We start from the raw sequence: 27,602 nt of genomic DNA, 5'->3' as shown, positions 1-27,602 counted from the left end.
GATGTGTGGATTACCTCTGCACCCTATCACAGGCACTAAACCGTTTAGTATCAGTAAATAAGTTTATTATGGTATAAAATCCATTAAAAACACACTAAAACACATTATATTAAAACATTACACTTTTGACAATTTGCCACCATTAAAAGCAAAACAATATAGTTAAAACATCTCTAAAACTTAAATCTATTGACTGCTTCCAGGGCACCCTTTATAAAGTGCACTAAATCATTAAAAAAAAACACATGTCGTCGCACTGCGTTACATAAACCAAACTCTCTGCACGTGTTTGCAAGCGGTTTGGTTTCAAATGTGGTCTGATCCATTGCCTTCTGAGCTGTATTAAGAATCTGCAGTCCAGCAGGAAGTGTGCTAGATCCTGCTTGCGCCTCAGTGCACAGGGGCAAATCACTTCCACTTCAAGCCATGGTGTCCTTTTTCTCAATGGTAGCACGTTTAACTTGGCACGTAAGATGTTCATTCGGCGTTCTGCCGTTTTTATTTAGGTAATTGCGAGCGTGCTACCATCATGAGTTGGCCTGGGGCAATTACATTTTAGGGAGGATAAATGTGCCGAAGAGCCTTTAGCTCACGTTCTCCTGATGTATCCTTTAGAAGAGTATTGCAGTGTCTACACGTCAGTTCTCTCAGCGCCATTACAAGTTTTCTCTTCAAGACCACTGTTATACCAGAACCCCAAATGTGTGCTACTCATTTTTATCGACTCTCACTGCACTCTCAATATTTGGGTTCACTGGAGAGCCCAACTGTGCATTCAAATACAATTCCAAGGACCTCCGTTGGGCTTCTAGGGCAATACTAACCATCCCAAGCTCATACCTAATAGATCTCCTTGGGCTCTATGCGGGACCCCTGTGATCTTTCGCAGTCCAGAGTTCAGCAATGTATCAAGGTGTCTGCATGGGTCTGCCCCCCCAGATCACCGCACCATAGAGAATTGCTATATTCATTTTTGACCTGAGGACTTGAATGCGCTTATCAAGGCGTTTGCCACTGAATATGTAGTAAAAGTGTTAAAGACCTCTTAAGTGCGCCATTGCCTGTTTAACTACCCTGTTTATGTGGTTGCTCTATCCTCCCCCTGTCGAGAATTTCAAGCCCAAATACAAGCGTTTAAATTCACTTTAGGTATCAAACACTCATTCAAGCCAAGACCCACTCTAATGCTTCATTCACTATGCCGTTAAATTTTAAACATGTCTTTAGTCCATGCATATTCAAACTACAAAACATAAACCACGACTGACACTTGTGCGAAATTTGACTTTGGCCAAGTTCGGAGCCACAATGAATGAAATCTAAAAATCTATCGAAAGAGGGGCTGTGGGAAGACAAGGACACTTAGATCAGCAAGTGATCAGAGATTTGTCCAGAAAATAAGTCGGCTAACAGCAAGCAGAGCACAATAAATGTATAATAGCAACCTTTCTGGGTTTGGAGTTTATTCTAACAAGAGGGGAATTGAGAATGTGAGGGCGTGACACAAAAAAGGGGTGCGTTAATCAAAGAGACAGAAGCATTAATTTGCTCAGTTACACGAAGTGAGTTGTGTCAGTAACTCAAGTTTCAACTAGTCATACTGGTCATTAAATGTGCCCCAAATAGACACGCATTTCTCTATGTCGTTAGTCCTGATGAATCTCACTTTCTCCATTTCAACCTGCAGGACTATTGCCTTTATCTACACTTTGGCCATCAGCCTGGAATTGTATTTTTAATAGTTTAGGACCTTGATTTTAGAGACCACTTCTGCTAGCGGGAGCCACTGCCTCCAGGCCTTGCGCCTATTATACATCCACGTTTGCAGGAATAATGCTGAGTATTAAATTAATTCTTTATTGTTTTTCCACCCAAACTCACTCAAGTCTTGGACATTCAAAAACCAAATGAACGAAAGACCCCTCTGCCCTCTTACAATGCCACTATTGCTTATCAATCTTACGTCCTAGCCAATGTAGCCAGGGCGGGGTCGTGTAGCTTCGACAAATGACTGATGTTTGTGCATACCTTAGGCGAAGATCCAGTTTTTCAACATTGAAGGAATTACATATTGTTTTCCACCGCCATGGTAATACCCAACTCAATCGACCAATAGCATATTTTCCTGTTTTCACCTTGCGGATCTATTCACTATTTCGTGATGAGTGACATGAGGCCGTATGCAGAAATTGGAGTGGACCTAAGAACTGCAAGGATTTGCAGGGTGCCACTCAGTCCATCATGCAACATCCTTACTTTTCCTTCACTTAGGTGACTGAGCCATTCATATTTCCCTGCTTCTGACATAGGAAACATATACCTAAACTTAAGACATTAAAAATCTCCCATACATTGCCATTTCCATGAATCACGTATCCCACATCATACCCTGTCATTTCCATATATAATGTAGCCTTAAAATGTCCACCTTAATCGAACTTCCCCACAGAAGACTATTATTCCTAAGCTTTAAAGACAGGTTCCTTCATAGGGACGCTCCGTGATGAAAGTGCATGGACCTTTCTCGTGTCTATGATCAATGGACATCACTGTGCCCAGCAGGAAAGGTGCACAGGGCCATTTCTCAAGGAGCAGACAGCTTGGGTGCCCTTCCCTTCCTAGCTCAGCCAATGTCATGAGACTCTCAATATGAATGTTCTATGGTGCCTGCACAAAGTAGCATAGCCAAACCCTCATTCTTGAACAAATAATCTATTCCATTTTTATGGGACACTTTCTTAACGCCATAAAAACCTTTTAAAGATCCAGTCCATCATATCTCTCTCCATTCTCTGAAGGAACAGTGGGAGTGCTTGCATGCCATAAAGAATCTTTAAAAGCAGGCACATCTTAATGGCGTTAATCTTATCCCATCATTCGAGTCACATCCTTTCCTATCCACTGATATCCAGTGACATTTAGTGATAACCGGTTTTATCCTCACCCATTTCACGTCCCAACCTTCTTCAAGATGGCCTTCATGACAATTGCTGGAGTTTGTGACTGCTTCTGAACTCCTCCAATTGATTTTGAAGCCTACATTGTCCCAGTAGCAATGCCTCAAGTACATCAGTTGCTCCTTGGTATTCAGTGGATGCCCGACTAACACAATCATATCATCAATTTGCAAAACAACTCTAAAATCGTTCTCAGCTAGCACTAGACTTTAATGCCTGCTTTCTGTCTTATTGTGTCAGCCAAAGGTTCAATTTCCAGATTGAACAATTGGATTGACATGGGGTAGCTATGTTTAGTCCTCCTCCTGATATGAAGGTACTTCAAAAGTATGCCGTTGGTCAATATTCTTGCCTTCGCATCTGATTATAAAGAGCTTTTAACATTGTAGACAGATTATTATTATTATTAGTATTATTAGTATTATTATTTATTATTATTATACTGGTAGTAAACTCTTGCTTTATCACTGAACAATACAAATAGAAATTCAAACTCCAAGCAATAGTATATCCAATAGCTATTTAATAAGAATAATTGATGGACAGAAAATAGAGAGAGAGGATAAGAGTCCAGGGCCAGTATCATAATAGGGTAATTCTAAGCAACAGCCTAGGGCTCTAGGAACAAAGGGGTAACATTTTGATTATGAAACCACCATATCTGGCCATGCTGTAATGGAGTGGATGCACCAAATTGATAGTGTTCTTGCGGACGCACCAATCCATTCACCAGCAGTAATACTAATACTTGTACCAGCAGTCATAAGGAGGCCAGGCATCCAAATTGGGTGGTGAGCAAACTAAATGTTCTTGGTAAGAGAAGCACTGCAGAAGAGATACCTAGCAGCAGTCATTATATTTAGGAACTAATGACAATATGGCAATCATGTGCCATGCAATGATGGATGTGCCAGAGACTTTATGGTCAATATTGATTTTGAGGACATAATACCACGGGATGACTCAGGCAATGATGAAGAGCAAGAGACCATCCCCTGTCTTAAAACATGATGCAAGTCAAGCTTCTTTCATGGACCACTAGGCAGGCATTGAGCTCATTCAGTTAACCCTACCGTTTTTAAATTTGGGGTAATCACAAAGATGAAGCAGTAGTTGTATAGCTGGAGTGGTAGGTCAGGAACAGAACAATAATGGATACATCAGCACTGGAACCACCCATCAGCTACACCCATATATTGTGAAGTGTCTCTGTCCACCACAGATTCATCTGCTGCTGCAAATTCTAGTGAGGTGCAGTGTTCAGTTGGATGCCCAGAAATCAACAACATCCTCCACCTTCCCTTTCCAAGTCACCAGAATAACAATTGTACATGGCAACAGCACCTCCTCTATTCTTTCTATATACACTTATTTTTGGCAACAGCACCTCCTCTGTTCTTTCTATATCCACTTATTTTTGGCTCTCTCGCATTTCCGGCATGTCCTAGAAAACCATCCTGATCACTGAGTAGCAATGAATGTCTTGCCCCAATCTCCATAATTTAACTGAATCATTGTGTATCTAGCAGGCCTTCTTGCAAACCACCAACTGCGGAATCATGGTGTGAACATTTAGCAACCTCCCATTGCTGGTCTAGTCTATGATATTTCTCCAGGAGTAGAATGGAAGGCATTCAATGCTTTTATGTCATGTTATGTTGATTTGTACCATGCACTGCTACCACTCAGGGGCAGTCTCCAGGCGCTCTATCAGGAAATGTGTCCATGGATGCCTTGAATTTCTCTAAGGAGGACATTGACTGTCTTAAGTGAGGATCTAACGTAGTAGTGGAGTTCTGACTGGATCTGTGAGCAAGGTAAAGAGCTTCATTATTGGTTGTGATGATAGTCAAACCCCCAGTCTCTCTTGCATTACGCTAGAGCCATATCTGTGCTGTGGTAATCTTACACTTGTGCGTGTCTTATCTATGTACTACAGCACTAACTGCATCTTGGAGAAAGCCCTTAATCTATGCAGTGGATTGTTAAATGACATGTAACAAATGGGCAGGCTACCTTGCAAGCAGAGACGTTTCTGGGGATGGTTCAGGAGGCAACAGCCCCAGGTCTTTTGGTAGTAGCCTCGGATAGAAGCTCATGGTCTGCAACCAAAAGGCTAGCTAGCCCCGAGTCCCAACAGTCCCAACATTAGTGTAGCCCCGGATCTTTTCCAGATCTAGCAACACCCCTGCTTGCAAGGGTTCGATTCTTGGCTTCTCTTCCACCCCCAGTTTTACTGAGCCACTTACTGAGTAACAAAACAAATAAAGTAATGTGCCAGCTCTGCTAAACCAGTGGGGACACAATCCTACCAGAGAAAGCATTGAACAGAAAATGAGCTCTGACTATCCAAATTATGCCACACTTTTGAAAAGAACAGTCACGGTCTGCAGTCAACATATTTAGTGCCCCGAGGCCCAGTAAACACATCGGACGCTAAAACACATTCTTATGAAAGGATATGATGGGGAATTTCCCCAATACGCCCCTTCTTTTACTGTGCCCTATTCAATGTCATAATTACGTTTACACACATTCACAACTTTCCCTGCTCCCACGCTGCCACTATCTTTCCGATTCGCTCCTGCAAAGTTCCTGCTCTGTTGTCACAAGTTTGGCTGTACTGTCTTAGTTGTAAAGTTTGAGAATTACAGGCTTTCTGATGACTTTACAAACTTCACAAACATTTTCAAAATATGTGTGAAACTTTTCACAAAAAGGGCAATCAGAGAGTATTTTTAGGTACAGTTTAAACCTTCAACTCACCAGCGTCAGTCTGGCCTATAGGGCAACAGGCCCAGGGCCGAACCAAAAATAATGTGGGCCAGTTTTTTTGGTCAAAGTGGACCACTTCTTTTTACCAATGTGGGCCGGTTTGAGGAGTTAATTCACTCTGCGGCCAGTAGTTTTCACCAATGTTGCTGAATAAATAGTCTTTAAAATGCACAATTTGCATCATATTTTATCAAAAACTCCCCCTTAGGTACTATTAAAACAGTCTGTCACAAAAGAAGCGAATTACCATTTGCAATTGAGGGTCACTTTTTCATTGGTGCCTGAGACTATTTTATGACCCAACCCGACCCTGCTACTCACCCTAATGAGAAATATACTGAAGTATTAGATGTTAGTCACTTACAAGAATATTTGTTGGTGTGCGCAGCACATCAAGTATGACTGGAACAACTCACAATAGAAAACCTTGCTCCCTAGAGCACTTGCAGCAAAACATGTCATTTACACTTTTTCAAAACACTTGAATCACAAAACAAAATAACATTGCGAATGACTTAACTTTGCCCCCAATATCTTTGAGAATATATGTGCTTTTTGGAGCAAATTCTTTTCTTGCGACTCATTCCCATTCAGTTCAACATTTAATAAGAATGACCAAGCAGAAAGTGCTTACTCAGTTTTGTGTGTGTCAATTGTACGGAAAAGCTCACTCAGCTCCTCTCCGCTCAGAATTCCGTCTGCGAAGTAAGCGCGGAATTCATCGAAAGACAATTTCCCATCATCTAAAATCAGAAAACAAGCACAGGAAGTCAGTGCACGAGCGGCTCACTTTCTTCGTCAACTCTCATTGAAAAAGTGAACTCCATATTGATTTAAAGTCTTGAAGGCAATACTTCTGGTCATAGTATTTAGGCATGCTTGGGTTTAGGAAAGAATTTCATAGGTTATATGTTCCAAGAACAGTTGATGTAAACATTTAGATAAAATGATTGCATTTTCTGCACGTGAAACATTGTTTAGTGCTCGTTTTGCACTGCAACACGTTGTTGGGAAATGAGTCTACCAGATAAATAAAGGGTTTTGAAAGTTTCTTTCGAATTAATTCAATTAGATTGAAGCTGAAACATTGCATGGCAATTTAGTAGAGACGTCAATACAGTTATTGACATCGATTTACTCTGTGCAGCCCGCAGACCCTAGTTAAATACCCATTGATTCATACTATTTGAAAAAATGCTATTAAATGGCACACCAAATGGAAAGTGAAATGTCGAAAATAAATGGTTTGAAATAAAACAATTTAAGGGTAAAACTTTTTTTTTAAACATGGCATTTCAAAGCGATGTTCACCTTTTTTTTGCACAACCCAGTCTAATGGAAAACACACGTTTTCAATATGCTAAAAGGTCAGAGTTATAAGTTATCTTCCCCAGAGCAAGAAGCACAATGGTGCGGATGCTTGTAATCCTAACTCAAGGGAGTGTATTTTTTTTTGTATTAGTGCGTTTGGTAGAACATAGTCAACCTTTCATACTTCATAATGCAATAACACATTAAACATAATACGGTAACACATAACACTTTCGCAATACATTTTAAAATTATACAATCATGGAATACTTCATCAGGCCGCGTTTTCTACTAAAAATAAAATAAAAAAACGAAACACTCAATTCATCACTTCATTACATGGCATTTGCTTAAAATTAGTAACTTAAAAACTAAAATATGATTCATTCCATTTCGTTTAGTTAAATCATTCAGTTAACATTTTCAACTTGATTAGTGCCTTTTGCCAAATGTTAAAAGTGGCAGAGGCTGTCACCAGCTGCCAGAATCATGGCCCACAATGGATCTGTTGGCACAAGCCTACGTTTCATGTACCCTTTTTGTATTCCTCTTCCAGTGCTGCACAGTTAGTAAGGATATGCCTTTGGGTCTCAACATGATTACCAACACAATCTGCACAGCCTGGTGTTTTCAAATACTGGTAGAAAATATAGTCGCATAGCGATTATGAATCTGGTCAATGCTGGGGAGCTTAATTTAATTAGATAATTCCGTGGGCAGTCAACCTTGAACCCCTGTTGGGAATATTCTGCATAGCGATGTAGTTTAGCTAAGTGGTTGACAGCATTTGACATGTCCAATTGTCTTGTTTTCCGCTCCAACTTGAGAAGGTAGAACTCCTGCCAGGAGAGAGGAGGGGCATCTATGCTAAATTCACTGAAGTGGGAGGCAAACTGCAGGACCAGTTCTCTGTATCATCTACTTTTAGAGAAACGACCTGCGTGTAAGACTGAGAGATTCAATAGGGTCACCTCCTGAGGCACATTACGCTGGATTTTTGCCCACAGCCTGCAAGCCGCCAGTCTCCAAAGTGACTCAGAGAGGGAAGCTCCAGCTACAGCCGTATGGCCTCTACAGGTACCATTGATGGTAAGCCCACTAAAGATCTCAGTATCTTTGCCTCCAGTTTCGGAAGCCAATTCACTAATATCGTGGGGGAAACCTCCAGCGCATACAGGATACTATGGACGACAGAACATCTATATGCACTGATCTTCGCCTCCATAGAAGGCCATGCATGGAGATCTATGATCTGTTTTAATGCCAGCCATTTCTTCCATACGTTGTTACGGTTCCATGTAATAATGTCGCCACAAAAATATCGGCATGCTAAAATATCGCTGAAAAATTGTTGTTTTTATTGCATTATTGCATGGAATTATTTGCAACCCCCAAATCTTTTTTTTTTTAATTGTTTTTTTTTTTATTATTTTGCCCCTGTCGAAACATATATGGTCACCCAAATAATATCGCCATGACATTTTACCTGCGATATTATTTACCGCGACCATATATGTGGAGATATTAATACCTGATACCGTTGTTACCAATGGATTGGTATATGTGTGCAGAGATCATTCTACGTGTAATACTCACTCCCAAATATTTGTACTCTTCTACTTGTTCTAGGTATACCCCAGCCAGCTTCCAATGAAAAGGCGGCACTCGATTCGCCCTTTTGCCCACAATCATTATTTTTGTTTTTGTAGGGTTGGGGCTCAATCCCAGTTCTTTTGCATACATTTTGTGGGCCTCTAAAGAGCGTTGCAACCCTATAGGTGATTGGTCTAAGATGACCGTATCATCTGTATATGTAATGCAATGAAGTGCCTTGTTGGCGTAATGAGGCGGAAAATTATGTATGCCTCTAAGGGCCACCACTAACTCAGATGCATATACATTGTACAGTAGTGGTGCCAGTGGGCATCCCTGCTAAAGCCCTCTATTAGTATCAAAGGGTGCCAAAAGGGTACCATCCTGACATACTCTTACCCTGACCTACATGTCTGTGTAGAGTGCTTTAATAAAATAAAACATTGGGGTGTCTATACCCCACCCATCCAGCTTCTCCCACAGCCTTGACCTTATAACGCTGTCAAAGGCTGCAGAGTAGTCTACAAAGGCGAGGTACAGGACAGATCCCGTGCATGAATATGTATCTGTCTTTAATGTCATAAGTGTTCACACCGGGTCAGTTGTTCACGTCCCCTTCCTGAAGCCTGTCTGGTGGTAGAGCAGAAGACCCTCCCTCTTCACCCAGTCAGACAGAAGTGATCGGAGAATGACATCATAAAGCTTTGCACTGCAATCTAGCATGACCAAAAGGCTCAAATTAGCCCGCATGGTATGGGGGCCTTTCTTGGGTACAGGTATAAGTATAGAACTCCTCCAAGTTCGCGCAATTCTTCCCCCTTTCCATATGTGGAGGAAGAAATGCTGCAATAATGCACCGCAGAAAATCGGGTCACTTTTTATTACCATGTTGCACAGGCCATTTAGGCCCTTTGGCCACGAGGATATCATTCTGGTTATCATAGCTTCCATATTGACATCCTTAATGTGATCCGCAACCAGTGAATACTGCATGGAGCGTGCCCCCCCTCTTCTTTTACTTCAGTGTTTAGCCAGAAATTCTCCTGGATATATGCGCCCCATTGCACCTGTGTTACGGTTTACTTCTATGGTTGTAATACCTGCCTCATTGGAGCGGATCAGGTGCCAAAACATCTTGGAATTGTTTGTACGTATGTAATAGTTAACATACTTCCAGGCAGCAGAATTTTCTCCATGTCTGTGACCCCTGAGCCAAGACTTAAATCTCAGCCTAGCTGTTGCGAGGACCTTTATCCTTTCCTCCTCTGGTATGGTGTTACTTCATTTAATCTTACGAGTCAAGGCATTTAGCTCTTTCGTTTTCTCAGCTATGTACCATGATGCCCTGTCTGCTAGTGGGAGAAAACAAAGTAATGATCCTGCCGAATTTCCATCCACAATGTGAGCGATAGCAATTTTTCCTCGTCCCAACCTAACTCTTTTAAGGTTAGGTCAAAACCTTCGATTTTGGCAGTTGTCCAACGAAGCCTGTTACTTTGGTGATTCACCGTCGGGTTTGAATTGCTCAAAGCAGCCGGCTTCTTTATCTGCCGGTTCCAATTCAAACTAAGCATAACGTGGTCACTGGTATTTTTCGAAGTGGTTGACATTTTTGGTTGGTATTTCCAAATGATTGTGTTTACGACCATGAAATGAATGCAGCTATGGCAGGTGCCATTGAACCATGTTATATGCCTCTCTCCATCCCTGACCCTCAGTGGGAAGAGATAAAATTTTTCAACGGCCCTACACCATCCCCTTGCCCTGGGATTCAGTCCCGTCTCCCTGTTAATTTAGTCTCTCGTCTGGGATAAACACAGTCTATATTGAAGTCCCCAGCCAGAAACATTCCCCCCTTCGGAAATGTATTGGACCAGTTGCAGAGGGTATCTATCCACACTTCCCCAAGACCTACCGTTTGTTCCCCACCCCGGAACCATAAAGGGTTACTACCAGAGTGGTTCTTAATACAGGGTTTAGATTCAAAATCTGGCCATAGAGTATGTTCTCATGGAACTTGGAAGGTGGGTATTCAGTGAGACATATGCATGTTCTTACGCCTATGCAAAGACCTCCCTTTGGATACCCCTTTTCTGGATGTAGGTGTGATGCTGGAAATGCATCGGAGGGACAGGGCCTCCGTATCCTTGTCCTTTACTGCTTTTTATCATGTGTTCTGTCGTGTTTTCTGCACAGGAGTTCATGTGGGACTCCTGGCGGTGCAGCTCTCTCTTTTGGTATGGTGTACAGACCCATGGGATACCCTTATGGCACCCATGGGTGGGGGTACAACCACGTGCCCCTACTGTATGTTTTTGGGCACCTGTGTGTGGTCAACAGAGCAGGGTACGGGCTGGTGGCAGCTCCGTGCTGAATTTGACAGGTGCTCTGAATATCCTCCATTTTGGTATACCCATGCCCTGCCATTGGAATCAGTTGATTCCTGATAGGAAACAAGATGGCCCCTGTGGAAGCCCTGACTCTGTCCATTCCCTCTGACTGGCTGTTGGGTGGAAGTTCGATATGTGGTGTTGTTGTGAAGTCCAGGCAAGACTGGCTGGAGCCTTCCCAGTGACTGTATGTTGTGGGTACACCCTGTGGGTGGGACCTGATGAATAGAGTGTGTCACCATTATGCACTTCTTGTTGTGGATGTCTAGTTTCTGGTGTTTGACACAATGACTGAGACAGCCCTTCCCAAAACTGGTATGAATGCAGTGTGGAGTGTTGAATGGCTGGGTACTTGTCCCAATACACATAACTTGTTGTGAGTGTCTGGAGAGAATGGCCTGAATGCACTATGCACCTGATTGGCTGTCTGCCTGCACGAATGCCCTTCTGACCGATTGTTGCCTGAGTGTGACCCAGCAGAATGAATGGGAGATCAACTAGTATATCTGGGGGCCTCTAACTGCTAGAATTCGTGTTCAGAAGCTGAAGTCCAAACTACGAAGAGTAACTGGAGTGAAACTGAAGCTTAACCTTGAAGCCCTGCTGGAAGAGAAGTCTTGCTGCTGCTCTACTTCGTCGATGTGAAAGCTGCTGTGTCTCCAAGGACTGACCCAGAGACGACCTTGTTAGGCACCCTCTTCCTGAGCTATGAGGGACCATCGTGCACCAGCTGACCTTTGCCAAAGCTCCCTGGTAGAAAGACCTATGACAGGCTGCCGACCGGAGACGGGGACCGCCGCGGAATCACAAGGAGAAGCGCCCGGATACTGTTGTCCATCACCGTCGACGACCGCCGTCGCCGACCGGAGCCTGCCATGCTCCCTTTGCTGTCGACCGCTTTGACCTGCCGGAGAAAATCGAGGCCGCCGACACGCCGAGGAGCATTCGCTGGTGGGTTTCCCACCACCTAAAGATCAAAGAGACGCCGACGACTCGACGCCCGTGTTGGGCCACAGTTCTTGAAACTCTTTGCGGTCCTGAACTATCATCACCGAGGTGCCCCGCATGCCTCTTCCTTGCAGGACGTCAACGCTCCGTCGTCGCCGAGCACCGCTAGGAACGAAGATGCTACCTCCCCATTGTCGTTCAACCCTTTTCCTCGGTGACCAGACGCTGAACTCTGCTATTCCAGGTACATTGGGGTGGTAGAAACATTATAGAAGGAAATAAGAGTTATAGAACAATATATGGACTAGGCTTGTGATACATCTTTACTTTACAGGTTGCCCAGGTGGGGGGTTCTCCACACAGAACTGTGTCTACTGGTAGGGGCCAGTATTCTGCCAATTGTTCTAACGAACTTCTTTCCTCCTATGTCTATTGTTGTTTTGCTTTATGAATTTGATATGTGTGACATTTAACCAGAGTACAGTTGATGCACTTTAATGAGATCTGATAATAATTGTGGTACCACTTTAGAATTGTATATATTTACCATTGTTGATGTTCTGAGCACAAAGTGAGTTATTATGATAGTGTACATAACCTTGAATATTAATTATATAAATACTGTGTTTGAACTAATACAGTGTGTGGACATTCCTTTGTGGGGGCTTGGGGACTGCACTGTACTTAAGAACCAGCCTGCATCACCCACTGAGAATCTAGGCCTTGATTGCTCGACCACGTACCAATAATAAAGAATCTTGGCTGGGGTCCTCTGTGCTTCTCTTCTGCCATATAGAGAGCAGATGTACAGACCCCATCTCCAGTCTTTACCCTGGTGGCAGCGGTGGGATGCTTATGGTTTTAAGAATCAGTGTATAAACGTGCCACTTACAAAATATCTGCACTTTGTTAAATTGAGGTGTAGTTGTGGAAAAGATAACTGCATTACAAGCAATAGAGTCTATTGAAAATGGTAAATTGACTAAGATGAGCATATAGGCTCTCCAGAGTGCTTGTGAAGTCAGGGAGTTAGACTTTGTGGATATGTCCAGGGCTGAGCTGATAGCTGTCCTGGTGGACTACCAGACTGATTGTGAACATCTTGAAGGGGGGATGCAACCAATGAGGACTCTGCCCCTGGGGTTGTTGCTGAATCTGTTTCTGGGAATGACACCATTCCTGCTGCCTCTGTTCCAAACCCCAGCAATTCCGTGGAACTTGACTTATTAAGGATGAAATTGGCCTTTGAATACCGCAAGTTGAAAATAGAAGCTGAGCTTAAGAAAGAGGAGCTGGCACAGCAAGTGGAACTCAAGAATAGGTATCTTGAACTCAAAGACAAGGACACTTAATGTCAGAGAATCCAGCTAGAGAAAGCTAGAGTGGAGACTTCAGCTAAACCAGTTGAGAGTGGCAGGTCCCCAGCCACCAAGTTTATGAAAGATTTGGTTGCTTTGTTTGTGGAGGGTTCAGATATCCTCCAATGGATTGATGCATTTGGAATGGCTTGTGCAATTCATGATTTTGATAAGAGAGATTGGGCTAAGTGTTTGTTAAGCAGAGTGCCTCAGACTGGGTATCATGGTATTCTGAAACTGAGTGTGGAAGAAAGGAGTCAGTATGAGTGCATGAAGTCTGCTTTGATTGCCAAGTTTGGCAAGACACCTACCCAATACCTTAAAAGGTTCAGAGATTTTAAGAAAAGAGAGAATGTCTCTTGGGTTGACTAGGTGAGTGCTGCGCACATGAACATGAGGGGGTGGATTGATCGTTACAAAGTGAAAACGTTTGTTGAATTGTCACATCTTTTGTTTTTTGAGCATTTTTCTGAAGCCTGTTCACTAGAGCTGCATCAGTATGTATGACCAGAACATTTTGGATTCCTTTAAACTGGCTAGGTTGGCTGAAAAGTGGGTCTCCCACTGGGTGTCCCCTAAGGACTCCAATGGGAAAGACAAGGACAAAGAAAAGGGAACCTCTCAGAAAGCTGAGGAGTCCCAAAAGCAGCCACAGTCGGGTAAACCAAACCTTCCTCTCCTAAAACCCAAAAATCTAGTGGGGATAAGTGATCTGTGGGTGGGAATAAGAGTAGTGGTCCACCTGCTGCAAAGCAGGCTCCTAGTGGTTCCAGTACCGTACCCCGCACTCCCGGCACTTGTTGGGAATGTGGGGCTCTGGATCACAAGAAGGATGACTCCAAGTGTAAAAGGTAAGGCACTTGGAGTACAGGCTGTCAGCCTGACCTACCCTTACCCCATGTCTGAGGTGGAGGCCACTGTCCTCCCCTCCTCTACAGGGATCACCTTCGGTGCTCCTGTAGAGATTTCCTTAGTGTCCCTTGGGGCCTGAGACCATAACGCAGAAGTACTTGCGACTATTCCACAGAACACCAGTAGGATTTTGAGAAGTGTCCTCTTGAATGGCCAACCCTCCACTGGTTTGAGAGACACTAGGGCGAGCATGACAGTGGTGGACAGGACCCTGCTCAAGCCAGAGGACCCTGTAGGTGCTCCTCTGAGAACCACCAGGCTAGCTGGTGGCCCTCTCAAATTATCGCCTGTAGCCTTAGTCACACTCATGATTGGAGACAAGACAGCAAAGCTTCCTGTCCTGGTTCAGGACAATGTCCCTGCTAATATTCTGTTAGGTAATGACCTAGTAGAGTTGGGGATGATCTCGGATGGTCTTCCCATGACTGCTGCTGCAGTCACTAGGTCACAGGTGACACAGGGTCTGGCTGTGAGTCAGGTACCCGAGCCAAAGGTGAGGCCTAAGGCAAGAAGAAGGAAGAACCCGAAGGCCACCTCTGTGAAGGGGGCTCCTTCTCTTCCTGCTGTTCCTACAGCACCCATTGGGATCCATGCTCCGGACAAGCTGGGTCCAGTGTAAAACCCAAACTCAACTTGTGAGGTAGAAGAGACAGAAGACTCTTCTGTGGGAGAGGTTCTCAACCCAGAGGACCACCCTGACCTTCAATGCCTTCTGGCTGAAGGGGGACCCTACCGGGCAGACTTATGTAAGGGACAGAGAGAGTGCCGCTCTCATGAGGGTCTGAGGAAACAGGCCCTGTCCCAGGCATAAGGAGAAGTGCGTAGGACATTCCGGATCTATTGGGAGGGTGAGCTCCTTATTAGTGAGCCCACTAAGTCTGAACCTGGTGCCCTCAAGAGGTTGGTGGTACCCCGGGTTTACAGGCCCTTCCTGCTGCAGTTGGCACATGGGGTGCCCTTAGCTCGTCATCTTGGGACCCATTTCTTCTGGCCACGGATGGGAGTAGAAGTAGAGCCCCACTGCAGGACCTGCCCAACTTGTCAGGTGTCTGGCAAGACTGGAGGCATTGTCATTGCCCCACTGCAGCCATTGCCAGTGGTAGGCACACCGTTTGAGAGGGTGGGCATCGGCATTTATCGGTCCCCTTGACCCTCCCACTTCAGGTGGACATCGGTTCATCCTGGTCTTGGTTGATCATGCCACCAGGTACCCTGAGGCTATACCCCTTGGGACTGTTACTGCCAAGGTGGTTGACAGGGCTCTCCTAAGCATTTTCTACCCGTGTTCGATTCCCTAAGGAGGTTGTCTCTGACAGAGGATCCAACTTCATGTCTAGTTACATGAAAACCATGTGGAAATAGTGTGGGTAACCTACAAGTTCTCCACCACTTACCATCCCCAGACCAATGTTCTGGTTGAGAGATTTAATAAAACTCTCTAGGGCATGCTAGGCGCTTTGGAAGAGGCCCTAAGGAGGAAATGGGATCTCCTCCTGCCATGCCTGCTGTTTGCTTACAGAGAGGTAATTCAAGAGGGCGTTGGTTTCAGCCCCTTTGAGTTACTCTTTGGACATCCCGTGAGGGGGCCCCTTGCCTTGATGAGAGAAGGTTGGGAGGCCACCCCTCCAGGTCCCGCCAAGCAAGTGGAGGGCTATGTGTTAGGCCTCAGATGGAGGATGACACAGATGATGGGTCAGACAACAGAAAATCTCAAGGCCAGCCAGGAATTGAACTGGCATGACCTTAAAGCCTTGCAAGTGGATTGGACTCCTGGACAGGAAATCCTTGTGATGGAGCCTACCAAGCCTAGAGCTTTGGCAGACAAGTGGACTGGACCCTTCAGTATCATCTCCAAGATGGGCGAAGTCAATTATCTGGTTGACATGGGAGTCCCTGAGGTAGCCCCTCAGGTATTCCATGTTAACAGGCTCCAGCCTTTACACAGACAAGCAGAAGTCTCATGTCTCTTGCTAGCTTCAGAGCAAGAAGAGGATGAGCGTAAGCCCCTTCCTGATTTGCTGCATACCAACCCTCAGGATGGCTCAGTGGAGGGAGTGCATCTCTCTCTCCAGATCTGACGACAGAGCAGCAGAAGGCCTGCAGGGCTTTGCTCTGGCAGTATGCCTCTCTGTTTTCACTGAGACCAGGCCTTACACCGTGGTGTAGGCACGAAATTGACACTGGTGACAGTGTGCCTGTCAAAAGCAGGTGCTACCGTATGTCAGATTCAGTTAAGAACCACATCCAGCCTGAGGTCCCCAAGATGTTGGATCTGGGTGTTATTGAACCCTCAACCAGTCCCTGGTACAGTCCAGTGGTCTTTGTCCCCAAGGCAAGTTCCCAGGCAGGTACCAAGGATTGGAGGTTCTGTGTGAACTACCAAGGAGTCGATGCCGTCACCAAAACTGACGCGCACCCATTGCCCAGGGCTGATGAGCTTGTGGACACCATAGGTCCTGCCAAATTTGTGAGCACCTTTGACCTTACCTCAGGCTATTGGCAAATAGCTCTGACGGACCATGCCAAGGAAAAGATGGTGTTCTCAACACCTGAGGGACTCTACCAGTTTAGGGTCATGCCTTTTGGGTTGAAGAATGCCCCTGCCACCTTCCAGAGATTGGTCAATCATGCGCTCAGTGGGCTGGAGGCCTTTTGTGTGGCCTACTTAGACGACATTGCCGTCTACAGTTCTACCTGGGAAGAGCATTTGGCACATCTGGATCAGGTGTTGCAGGCCTTGAAAAGGGCTAACCTCAATTGCCAGGCCAGATAGCTCAGAGGAAGTCACATATCTTGGTCATGAGGTAGGAGGGGGTCAAATCCAACCTCTCCCCAGTAAATTACAGAATGTACATGACTGGGAGACTCCCACTACTCAAACCCAAGTGAGAGCCTTTTTGGCCTCACTGGGTATTATGGCAATTTCATGGTGTACTATGGAACCATAGCTGCACCCCTGACAGCTCTGACTTCACCCAAACAGCCTAGGAAGGTTAATTGGACTGAAGACTGTCAGAGGGCCTTTGATGGCTTGAAAGAAAGTCTGTGTAGGGCACCTGTGTTCTGACTACAGAAAACCCTTTATCGTCCAGACGGATGCCTGCGACACCGGAATTGGAGCGGTCTTGTCCCAGTTAGATAACAAAGGGAGGGAACATCCGATCATCTTCATCAGTAGACAACTCAAGGGTAGAGAACCTAGGTGGGCTACTGTTGAAAAGGAATGTTTCAGTATAGTTTGGAGCCTTAGGCATTTTAGGCCCTACCTTACAGGGTCTACCTTCAAGGTCCAAACAGATCATAAGCCCCTGAAGTGGTTTATGCAGATGAACGGTGAGAACCCGAAACTGTTCAGGTGGTCCATTAGCCTGCAAGGGCTAGACTTCACCATAGAGCATAGACCAGGAAAGAGTCACGATAATGCAGATGGCCTTTCCAGAATGTATGTTGACCGTCTGGATGAGGGTGTCTATCTCGTGGGAGATTAGGCACCCTAACCTCAGTCTGGGGGGGTGGGGGGCGACTGTGATGCTGGAAATGCATCAGAGGGTTCTGGCCTCTGTATCATTGTCCTTTACTGCTTTTTATTGTGTGTTCTATCGTGTTTTCCATGCAGGAGTTCATGTGGGACACTTACAAATTCTGACCAATGTAGTTGCAAGATGGCAGTACAAGGTCAACTGCACAATTGTGGACCTAATAGGATACTGTGGGCAGAAGGGATGCAGTCATAGCCAAATACAAGGCACGTGATCCCATGTGAGGAAGGAAATGGGTGACCCATAACACTCTGGAGTACACACCCTCACCTGGCACTCAATCAGAACCCGTCACCAAAAATACATACACATGCACTACCACTACACACACACACATGGGCACTCACCGGACAATGCTTCGTAATCAGGTAGTTCTCCCACACCTTGGATCTGTTCCTCTGTGACGAAGGTCCCAGCAACAGACTCATGTTCAGTGAGTTTGTTGTCCTCTTGTGGAGACCCACCGCCAGTCACCAGAGTAGCGGCATGATTTGAGGCCAGCTTGTCCTTTGCTCTGCGTTTCAGGTCGTTCCACCGCTTGTAGCAATCATCAGCTGAGCGCCTCACAAATCCAAGGGCACTTATGTGGTCGGCGATGGTCTGCCAGTGTGCCTTAGGTTGACCAGGTGTGGTCTTGGAACCTGCAGTCACCACCATTAGCCCCGACTCTGTCCGTACCCCCGGACTGGCTGTTGGGTGGAAGTTCCATATATGGTGTTGTTGTGAAGTCCAGGCCAGACTGGCTGGAGCCTTCCCAGTGACTGTATGTTGGGGGTACACCCTGTGGGTGGGACCTGGGTGAATAGAGTGTGTGATCAATATGCACTTCTTGTTGTGGATGTCGTGTCTGTCTAGACATGCTGATTTCGGTTATAGAAAACTTATGAACAAAGTAACAGAATTTATGGGATGGGGTACGGACGTACAGAGTACTGGAGAGAGAAGTAGAGCAGCAGCAATACTTCTCTTCCAGCAGGGCTTCAAGGTTAAGCTTCAGTTTCACACCTGCCTGCCGATAGAGAGATTCCTTCCTGAATTGCCCAGAACCAGAGCTGCATTGCCTCTCTGCACAGTGGCAGTGATCCTACGCCTCCTATTTTGTTTTTGGTAGTGCATGGCCATCGTGTTGTCCGTCATTATTAGGACATTTTTACAGTTACTGTAGACACGAGACAGCCAGGCTCAGCATCGGGGCCACACTCACCTGTTTACCAGGATGATGATATGACAGATATTTTGTCAGGAGGTCCTCAACCAGATCCCATACTTCCCTTTCATATTGCCTTGCAAAGGAGAGTAAACACTGCTTGGGAAAAACCTAAATCCATTCCAGCAGTGAATAAAAAATATGTGGCAAAATACAGACCTTGTAACTCTGTCTACTCTACTCTGATCCAGAGTACTTGAGTAAGCAGCCAACTCCTGAGAGCCTGGTAGTTCAGGCAGCCACATCAACAAAAAATGCTGCATACCCTACAATTCCCCCTGATCGGGATGACAAAAAGATCGATGCATGGTCGAAAAAGGTTTTTACATCAGGGAGTATGTCTCTAAAATCCACTAATGTATCTTGCACTCTGGCGAGATTCACTTATACTCTGTGGGACTGCATATGTAGCATTGTACTCAAACCACCCCCTATGAACCCCACAGGCACATGTCGATCCCAACAGCCTGGTGATGATGGCGATGAGGCCACACCAACAATGCGCCCACAACACCGTACCTCCACCAGCACACCCCAAAGACGCTGCACCCATGGGAGACAACACAGGGGAACACCCACCTCACCCCAACGCAGCCCCGCCATACAGCAGCGGCAGCCACATGGCCACAGGGAGGCGACCGGCAGCTCACCAGAAGCCACCATCCACAGCCCCGTCCGTACAGTTACATCTTTCCCTTGTACAGAAGGCAGAAAAGCCTTCAGCACTAGTCTGATAGCTCTTAGCTCCAACAGGTTCATGCCCCTCCACAACATGCACGTGGGCATCATGCCGCCGCTGCATGGGGCTACATATATTTGTGTGATGCAGGTCATGCAAACAAGTGTGAATGAAGTACTTCGTCGATCTGAAAGCTGCTGTGTCTCCAAGGACTGACCCAGAGAGGACCTGGTTAGGCGCCCTCTTCCCGAGCTACAAGGGACCATCGTGCACCAGCTGATCTTTGCCAAAGCTCCCTGGTAGACAGACCTATGACAGGCTGCTGACCGGAGACGGGAACCGCCGCGGAATCACAAGGAGAAGGGCCCGGACACTGTTGTCCATCACTGTCGACGACTGCTGTCGCCGACCGGAGCCCCCCGTGCTCCCTTTGCCTAAGTAACATTTGATTCAAGGACACCCTCGCCTGCACCGTCGACCGCTTTGTCCCACCGGAGAAAGCCGAGGCCGCTGACGCGCCGGGGAGCATCCGCCGGTGGGTCTCCCGGCACCTAAAGACCACAGAGACGTTGGGTCACAGTTCTTCAAACTGTTTGCTGTCCTGAACTATCGTCACTGAGGTGCCCCTCACGCCTCTTCCTTGCAGGACGTCATCGCTCTGTCGTCGCCGAGCACCGCTAAGAACGAAGCTGCTACCTCCCCGTCGTCGTTCAACCCTTTTCCTTGTGGGATCTCGACGATCCGTGGCTCCTGCTTTAAAAGGAGCCGCTCAAGAAGGATCCGTCGATGACCCAACATCAAACTCTGCTTTTCCAGGTACATTGGGGTGGTAGAAACACAATAGAAGGAAATAAGAGTTATAGAACAATATATGGACTGGGCTTGTGATACATCTTTGCTTTACAGGTTGCCCAGGTGGGGGGATCTCCACACAGAAATGTGTCTAGTGGTAGGGGCCAGTATTCTGCCAGTTGTTCTAACCAACTGCTTTCCTCCTATGTCTATTGTTGGTTTCCTTTATGAATTTGATCTGTGTGACATTTAACCAGAGTACAGTTGATGCACTTTAATGAGATCTGATAATAATTGTGGTACCACTTTAGAACTGTATATATTTACCATTGTTGATGTTCTGAGCACAAAGTGAGTTATTGTGATAGTGTACATAACCTTGAATATTAATTATATAAAGACTGTGTTTTAAGTAATACAGTGTGTGGACATTCCTTTGTGGGGGCTTGGGGACTACACTGTACTTAGGAACCAGCCTGCATCACCTCCTGAGACGTTAGGCCTTGATTGCTCGACCACGTACCAATAATAGAGAATCTTGGCTGGGGTCCTCTGTGCCTCTCCTCTGCCATATAGAGAGCAAAAGTACAGACCCCCCTCCAGTCTTTACAGTAGGGAAGGTCTGAACAAGGCGATAGAACCATCCAACTCAAACTCTGAAGTTAGCCATGTTTCTTGTAGGCAGAAGATTTGGGCCTTCCTAATGATATCCAGTACAAATTGGTATTTTCATAAAGGAACTATGGCCCCTCGAGTTCCATGAGAGCACTTGAAGACAGTTCCTTTCCTCCCCAACTATTGGTCAGTGGTCTGCTTGTCTGACTGGAGACCAGAGACCTTTCTGCCAGCCCTTATTTGACCCTCCCGCCTGGCCATATATCTTATGGTAATCATAGTTATTGGTGAACATTGTTACTTCTTGGGGGTAGTTTCTTCAAAGCACTGCGTTTTCACAAAAACTTTCCAGAACAAAGTAGGATTCGAAATTGACCACAACCCAATTGTATACACTATTGCAAGCTGGTAGTTCAAGTCTGCTGAAGTCCTTCCTAGTTATAGCTTTATGTTCAGGTAAAAAAGGCGCAGCAACTCCAGTAATCAAGAGCAATTTAAAAAGGGACCATTTCCTGAGGTCAGTGAAGGGAAGGGCCTTGGGTGGATGGAAAATGCAACCGGTACACAGTGTGTTCTCGCCCGCTTTTCCATCCACCTGATTGGCTGAGCGCCCTTTCCCCAGGTGCAAGTTTTATACGAACATAATTTTCCTGCTTTCCAAATAGAGTCAGTAAACCACAGGAAGGGGCTGTCGCAATACAAGACACTGCCCATGTCACCCTTCTCAAAAAGTTAACACATTTGGGAGATTGTGCCAGAATCCAAGTTCATGCACTGACTCTAAAATGCCAAGTATGCGTTAACGTCTATGTGAATACAAAACATTAGTTAACTTACGGGCTCTTTGGATACAAGGCTTGTACCTGTTTTATACCGTAGTTGCATAGCTCTCCTGCTGCGGAGGTGATGTGGATTTACTTGCATGGCCTGAGGACATGAATGGCAGATTAGCAGGTGTGTTTTGGATCACCCTAGAGCTGGCCAAAAGCCTCAATTACCCTACTTGGATTGCCCAGTTTCAGGGTGTGCTCAGGGGATCTTCATTTGCACACCCCTAAACAGGCAAACTAACACAAATGTGACATTTTACAACGTGTTTTGTCATACACAGTTTATTTAACCATATGTCCGTTTAGACTTTGGTATGTTGGAGAAAGCACAAGGGCTACTACAAAGCGTATAATTGCACACAAATCTGATATTCACAATAATAACGCAAATCATCATTAACATGCTAGTTTGGGCGTTTTGGCCACACAAAGGGACTTCAATATTTCAGAATTCCAGAGCATATTTTATCACACCTAAGAAGAATAGATTGAGCGCTGCGTCTAAAGCCAAGAAAAATTATTTGGATTTTTGATTTTAATGCTGTTTCCTTCCTATGGGAAGTGTTTTAATAAACAACGGTGCTTTTTTCTGTCACTTGATACATTTCACATGAAATGACATGTTCAGGGTAACATTTCTTTTGGATCTAGGGATTAGCTGACATGGAGTGTCAGCACAATCAGGTGGTGAACCAGTTCCTGTTTCGCTTGGAATAGCGACTCCTGACATGTCTGTCCTGAGGGATTTGGGCTAAAAGTAGCTATTTTTCCATTTTCTTTGAGTTGGCTTTGATAAAATGAAAATGTGTTTCAAACGTACAAAAACAATAGTATTGCCAGTGTGAGGAATTCGACCATCTGCACAGTGAGTGTGCTCTTGCCTGGGCTTTTTTGAAATTTTAAATGAAAATGAATGATGGTAGCTCAACCTCTGGAAAATGTATGGGGCTAATCCACACACATTTTCCTATGCTCAACGCACAGCATACACATAGACCTGTGTACTCGGGGTCGTAACAGCCTACAGGCGCAGTCCACCCTGTCATATTTAGTTGTGATATGACAGCCAGGAATATAATAGGTCATCACAAAAATTGGGGGGGGGGCCTTCCAACTGCCATGGCTAGCCTAATTAACTAACTAAGGCTCCATGGATCCACCCTGTCCTTTTGATTAGCTCTGTAGATGATGGCAGTGATTAACATAATTAACATATTAATAGAGTGTACTTTAAAAAGGCCCACATGGGGCCTGGCTGCAGAGCCTAACAAAGGAGACAGGAAACCCCGACAACCTTTCAGATGCACTATGTCAACCTGCAGCCAGCTCCCGCCCTCAGTATCGCTTTGACAGTGAAATGTCATGTCTGGGACTGCGTGCATTACAGTAGTCAAGCAATACCTATGTGCCTGTCCTTCATAAAGAAGCGTAGTTGCTGTAAACTAATAATAAACTATTTTTTTTAAAAACACAGACGTCAGAGTAATAAAGGACTTTGTACTTCTTGCCATATGGCAAAAGCAGCAGATGTTATAACTATAGAATCTGCACAGACTAAAGTAGACCAAAATTGGTCGTTCCTGTTATCTTCTATATGTATGTCAATCTGTGCATCCCTTAAAACACTGTTTTTCTAAAATTATACAGTCGGTTCATATATGTCGGCTGAACTTCACCCCTGAATGACATAGACGACAATAGCAGTGTGATACTTCAGTTTTCTTCCACTTGGCCATATACTCCTTCGTAGGTAATATATGCAATCTTAATTGCAATATAAAACGTTTGAGTTCCAAGGAACATAGCTTGATCAGATAGCTACGTGGTTCACTCATAGTAAAACTCTGATACGAAAAATCCCTACATCTTCTCTTAGCATGAAGCAGATCAACATTTCCGGCCATATCTCATATTCTTGACTTCTTTTTTATTATCATTTCGTAATTTGGGTTAATATAAAACATTTCTTTTTCTAGTCCAAACAATTCCAAATGTACCATCGTTGAATGATTAAGCTCCAATATAAACCCAATTTTTCCCCCTTAGCCATGTTTACACCCAGGAGCTTTAGCAACTCATTTCAATCATTATTGGTCTGACTGAGTTTAGCAAATAGAAGGTCTTTCTAGACTTGCCATGATGTAAGGAGAGCCCTCTGGCCAAATTCCAATCTTAGTGCCTCCACTGGCACAGATGGAAATATTAATAACAGTGTGCAAAATCTTGCTTCCAGACGGTCCAACCATTTCAATAGTGCAAATGACATCACCACCAGGACAAATAATATTCCTGTTATAATGGCAGTGCGATACACTTCCAGCAATACTTGCACATTATGGCTACCACTGTGTATTGCATAATGTCTTACAACCAGCGAATTTTTCCATGTTTTATTTATGATTCGCTCCTCATAAGAAGTTAAGGGTGGATCTATTCTAATATGAAAACGTAGGTAAGTTTATTCACTAACATTTTGAAGCAGGTACTTCTCTATTTTCCATTCCCGGGATCCCTTACCCCTCTTGCTTTTACCCAAGCACATCATTTTTGTTTTTGTTTTATTTATTATCATGGGGTTCTTTGCTGCATACTCTACCAATGCATTTAAGGATCGCTAGAGCTCCTCAGCAGTTTGATCAAATAAGATGAGGTCATGACTCATGTACCCCATTGATTTTAGGTGGAAAATTATGGATTTTAGAGAACACTTGGTCCAGATCGGCTGTGTACAGATTGTATAAAATAGGAGCTAGGACACAGCCTTGTTTTAAGCCCTTATTTGCACCACAACATTTAGTGTATAGCCTTGCAGAATTTAATGGAGGTGTAACTGAGGTGTCTGAATAAAGTTGTGGAGTAAAATATAGTAAAGTACTATCTATGCCCCAGTCCTAAGCTTGCTCCAAAGTAATGGTCGTGAAACAAGGTCAAATACATAGTGGTTTTAAATGTAATCTTAGTTTCAGCAATTCAATTTTGCAATACTGAAATATCAGTAATGTATTGTGCGATTTGCAAAAGCCAGTCTGGAAATTGCTCAACAAATTATTTATTTCCGCCCACTTGGTGATTTCTATTAATATCACTGTTGCAAACATGTTTTGGCTAGAATCATTCATTGCTAACAGTCTATAGTTAGACGGGTCCAATCTATCCTTTTTTAAAAATAGGGACCAGTACAGAACTACGTCAGCTATCTGGTATAATACCAGTTTGTTGAATATGATTATACAGTTTGTTTAATATTATTGCCCAGAGGTCCGTGTCTGACTTCATCACAATGTTCAGTATCCCATCCATCCCGGGGGCACGGGATCTCTTTAGCTTAATAAAAATATTCACTAGAGATTCCTCATGTATATTCAATTTTCGAAGATTTAAAATCATCAAACTGAAGGGTCATTCACCACAATTTGGGAATGGGACATTATATAAATCCACAATATGTTGTAAGGAAAGAATGGTATCAAAGCAAGACAGAAACATGTGATCACAGCTCAATAGTGTTTATTAAACTGTAAAAATAGGTGAGATAAACACCTAATCTAAACCTAAATCTAAGATAGGAGCAAGCTACGACCATCAAATCATAATAATACAGTCCTAGTGGAGACTAGTCAAATAATAAAGGGCCTATACTAAAGAAACGTATCGCCTATCCTAATCGCTAAACTACAAAATAGTGTGGGATAATGTTCACAAGAAAAGAAATTAGTGTTCACAAAATGATAAGTCAGGATGTTATGGCGTCGTCTCCCTTCACCACATTTTTAGCACTGGACAAGGTGGGACTCATGAGCACAGCACACTCATGGGCTTCTCTGGCACACGCGTATTGTTCCTTTTCTCTATATCGGGGCCTTCTGTGCCCAAGTCCCTTCTCATACAATGTTTCTTGCTTCAAATGGTCTGGTATGCCGAAAATACTACAAAACAAAAGTTCCTTCTGTTAATCACGTCGGGTGATTATGGTTCACCCTTGGATCCCCCTCAGCCAGGCTCTGAACCCTTCTCTCAATCTTCAGCCTCCCTCAAAACAATTGCCAATTTAGACAGACTTCCGATGGGCGATCTTGTCTCGCTGGGTGACCCTGTTAACCTATGGCAAGTGCGCGCTTCACAAAATAACATTTTGCACAGCGTTCCACCTCTCAACCAGGCGCAAACGCCAGTTTCATAATTCCTTCAGCCGGGTTCACACATTCCACAGTTCACAATTTCTAAATCTTATCAGAAAGTGGGGGTTCCCTTCCCCATCTTGGCATCCCTCCATTGAGTTTACATTTGCAACAGTACACATTTCAAAAAAGTAATTCTAGACCCCTTTGGTTCCTCCCTTTACCTAAATCTGTGTCTCAGCCCACAGTCAGGGTTTCTCTAAAGCCCTCAGTCAGGCTTTGCGCAGTTCTTTCATCACAATGTATGCGCAGGCGTCCCTCAGTCGGGTTCACGTCTGCCTCGACAACGTGTCAAAACTTCTACAACATGTCCAGGACTTTCGATTGTAAAAGGGGTTTGGCTTGACCCTTGTATGACCACCTTGACACCTCACGCCATCCTTCCCTATGTCCTCTTGCTTATCGTTGTTTCTCCGGGTCTGGGAGGGGGGCACCAGCCAGAGACCTTCGAATGAGCGCCCACGTGGCGCTGAACCACTCTATCTCTGGTGCCAGTTTCTCTCACGAAGTTCACAGAGGTCTCCCTTTGGCAGGCTCGTAGCCGTCTCAAAAAGTTCACAATCTTAAAAAGAATGTTTTTGGATTCTCAGTCCCAGAATGCACTGGTGAGAATTTTGCTCCCTTTCACAGCTCCCCAAAACGGCATTCCATTTCTTGGGAGCCACAAGGGGGATGTTTCAATGAGGTCAGGGTCTTACCTTCTGCCCTTCATGGGCCTGGGTTTACCTGTCTGGCCCCAGGGGAGGAGTCTGGCTGAAGCTACCACCAGCCAACCCCAGCTGCCACTGGCCTTTTCTTCTGGAAGTACAGCTCCCTCCTCCACCCTGCAGTGTGCTCTCAAATAGCAGTGCCAGTGTCAGGGAGGTTTTCTTTTTTTTTTTCTTTTATTGTATGCTTGGTTTATTTCAAACCTTTCATACACCCATTTAAAAAGAAAAAAAACATCACAAGGTAAAATACAATCATTTCCATTCTTTCCTATCTAATTAATACAGAGAATGGTGCAATCCAGTCAGACATTTCAAAGTCAACCCTCTCCAAGGTTTTCCAAGAATGTGTCTCATGACGATGCTTTAAGGATCCCAATTTTGTTTCCAGGGCATCTCTATTTCTTTTTTGCTAGGTCCAGCACCCCTTCTATAAATTAAGCTCCTCGTGTTTTATTGTCCCCCATCAAAAACATCAGCCACCAATCCTTAGCCGAGAGCGTTTTATAGCATTTTACATGGTCATGCATATGCTTAGATCTCAACTCATTTAGGGCATTACAATCTGTTATTAGGTGTTGGAGAGACTCAACCATAGTCTTCACGCCACAAAATCTGGAGTCAGAGTTCAAGCCAACCAGCCTCTTTCTATGTCCCAAAACCTCCTCAGTTGGAAGGATGTTCAGTCTTAATCTTAAAAAGAGGTTTCCATATCATTGGCAGGGGAATTTAGTCAAGTACATCGGCAATCAATTTACCCCTCGATCCTCCAGCCCCAGATTTAATGCTAGCTTACATTTAGCTCTGTAGT

General features: G+C 44.7%; 1 protein-coding gene across 2 annotated transcripts in view; it reads right to left on the bottom strand.

The window, feature by feature from the left end:
* Positions 1-27,602, bottom strand: part of NECAB1 (N-terminal EF-hand calcium binding protein 1) — a 1,669,886-nt gene that overhangs the window by 1,201,174 nt on the left and 441,110 nt on the right. For both annotated transcript variants that reach the window (XM_069621337.1, XM_069621338.1), the window contains exon 3: positions 6,367-6,475. In XM_069621337.1, coding sequence (XP_069477438.1) covers positions 6,367-6,475 — 109 coding nt within the window. The remainder of the gene's footprint in view (positions 1-6,366; positions 6,476-27,602) is intronic.

The sequence above is a fragment of the Ambystoma mexicanum genome, chromosome 5q, assembly GCF_040938575.1.
Source record: "Ambystoma mexicanum isolate Mex_15411 chromosome 5q, UKY_AmexF1_1, whole genome shotgun sequence".
Taxonomy (NCBI): domain Eukaryota; kingdom Metazoa; phylum Chordata; class Amphibia; order Caudata; family Ambystomatidae; genus Ambystoma; species Ambystoma mexicanum.
This window is presented reverse-complemented; position numbering and strand designations above follow the sequence as displayed.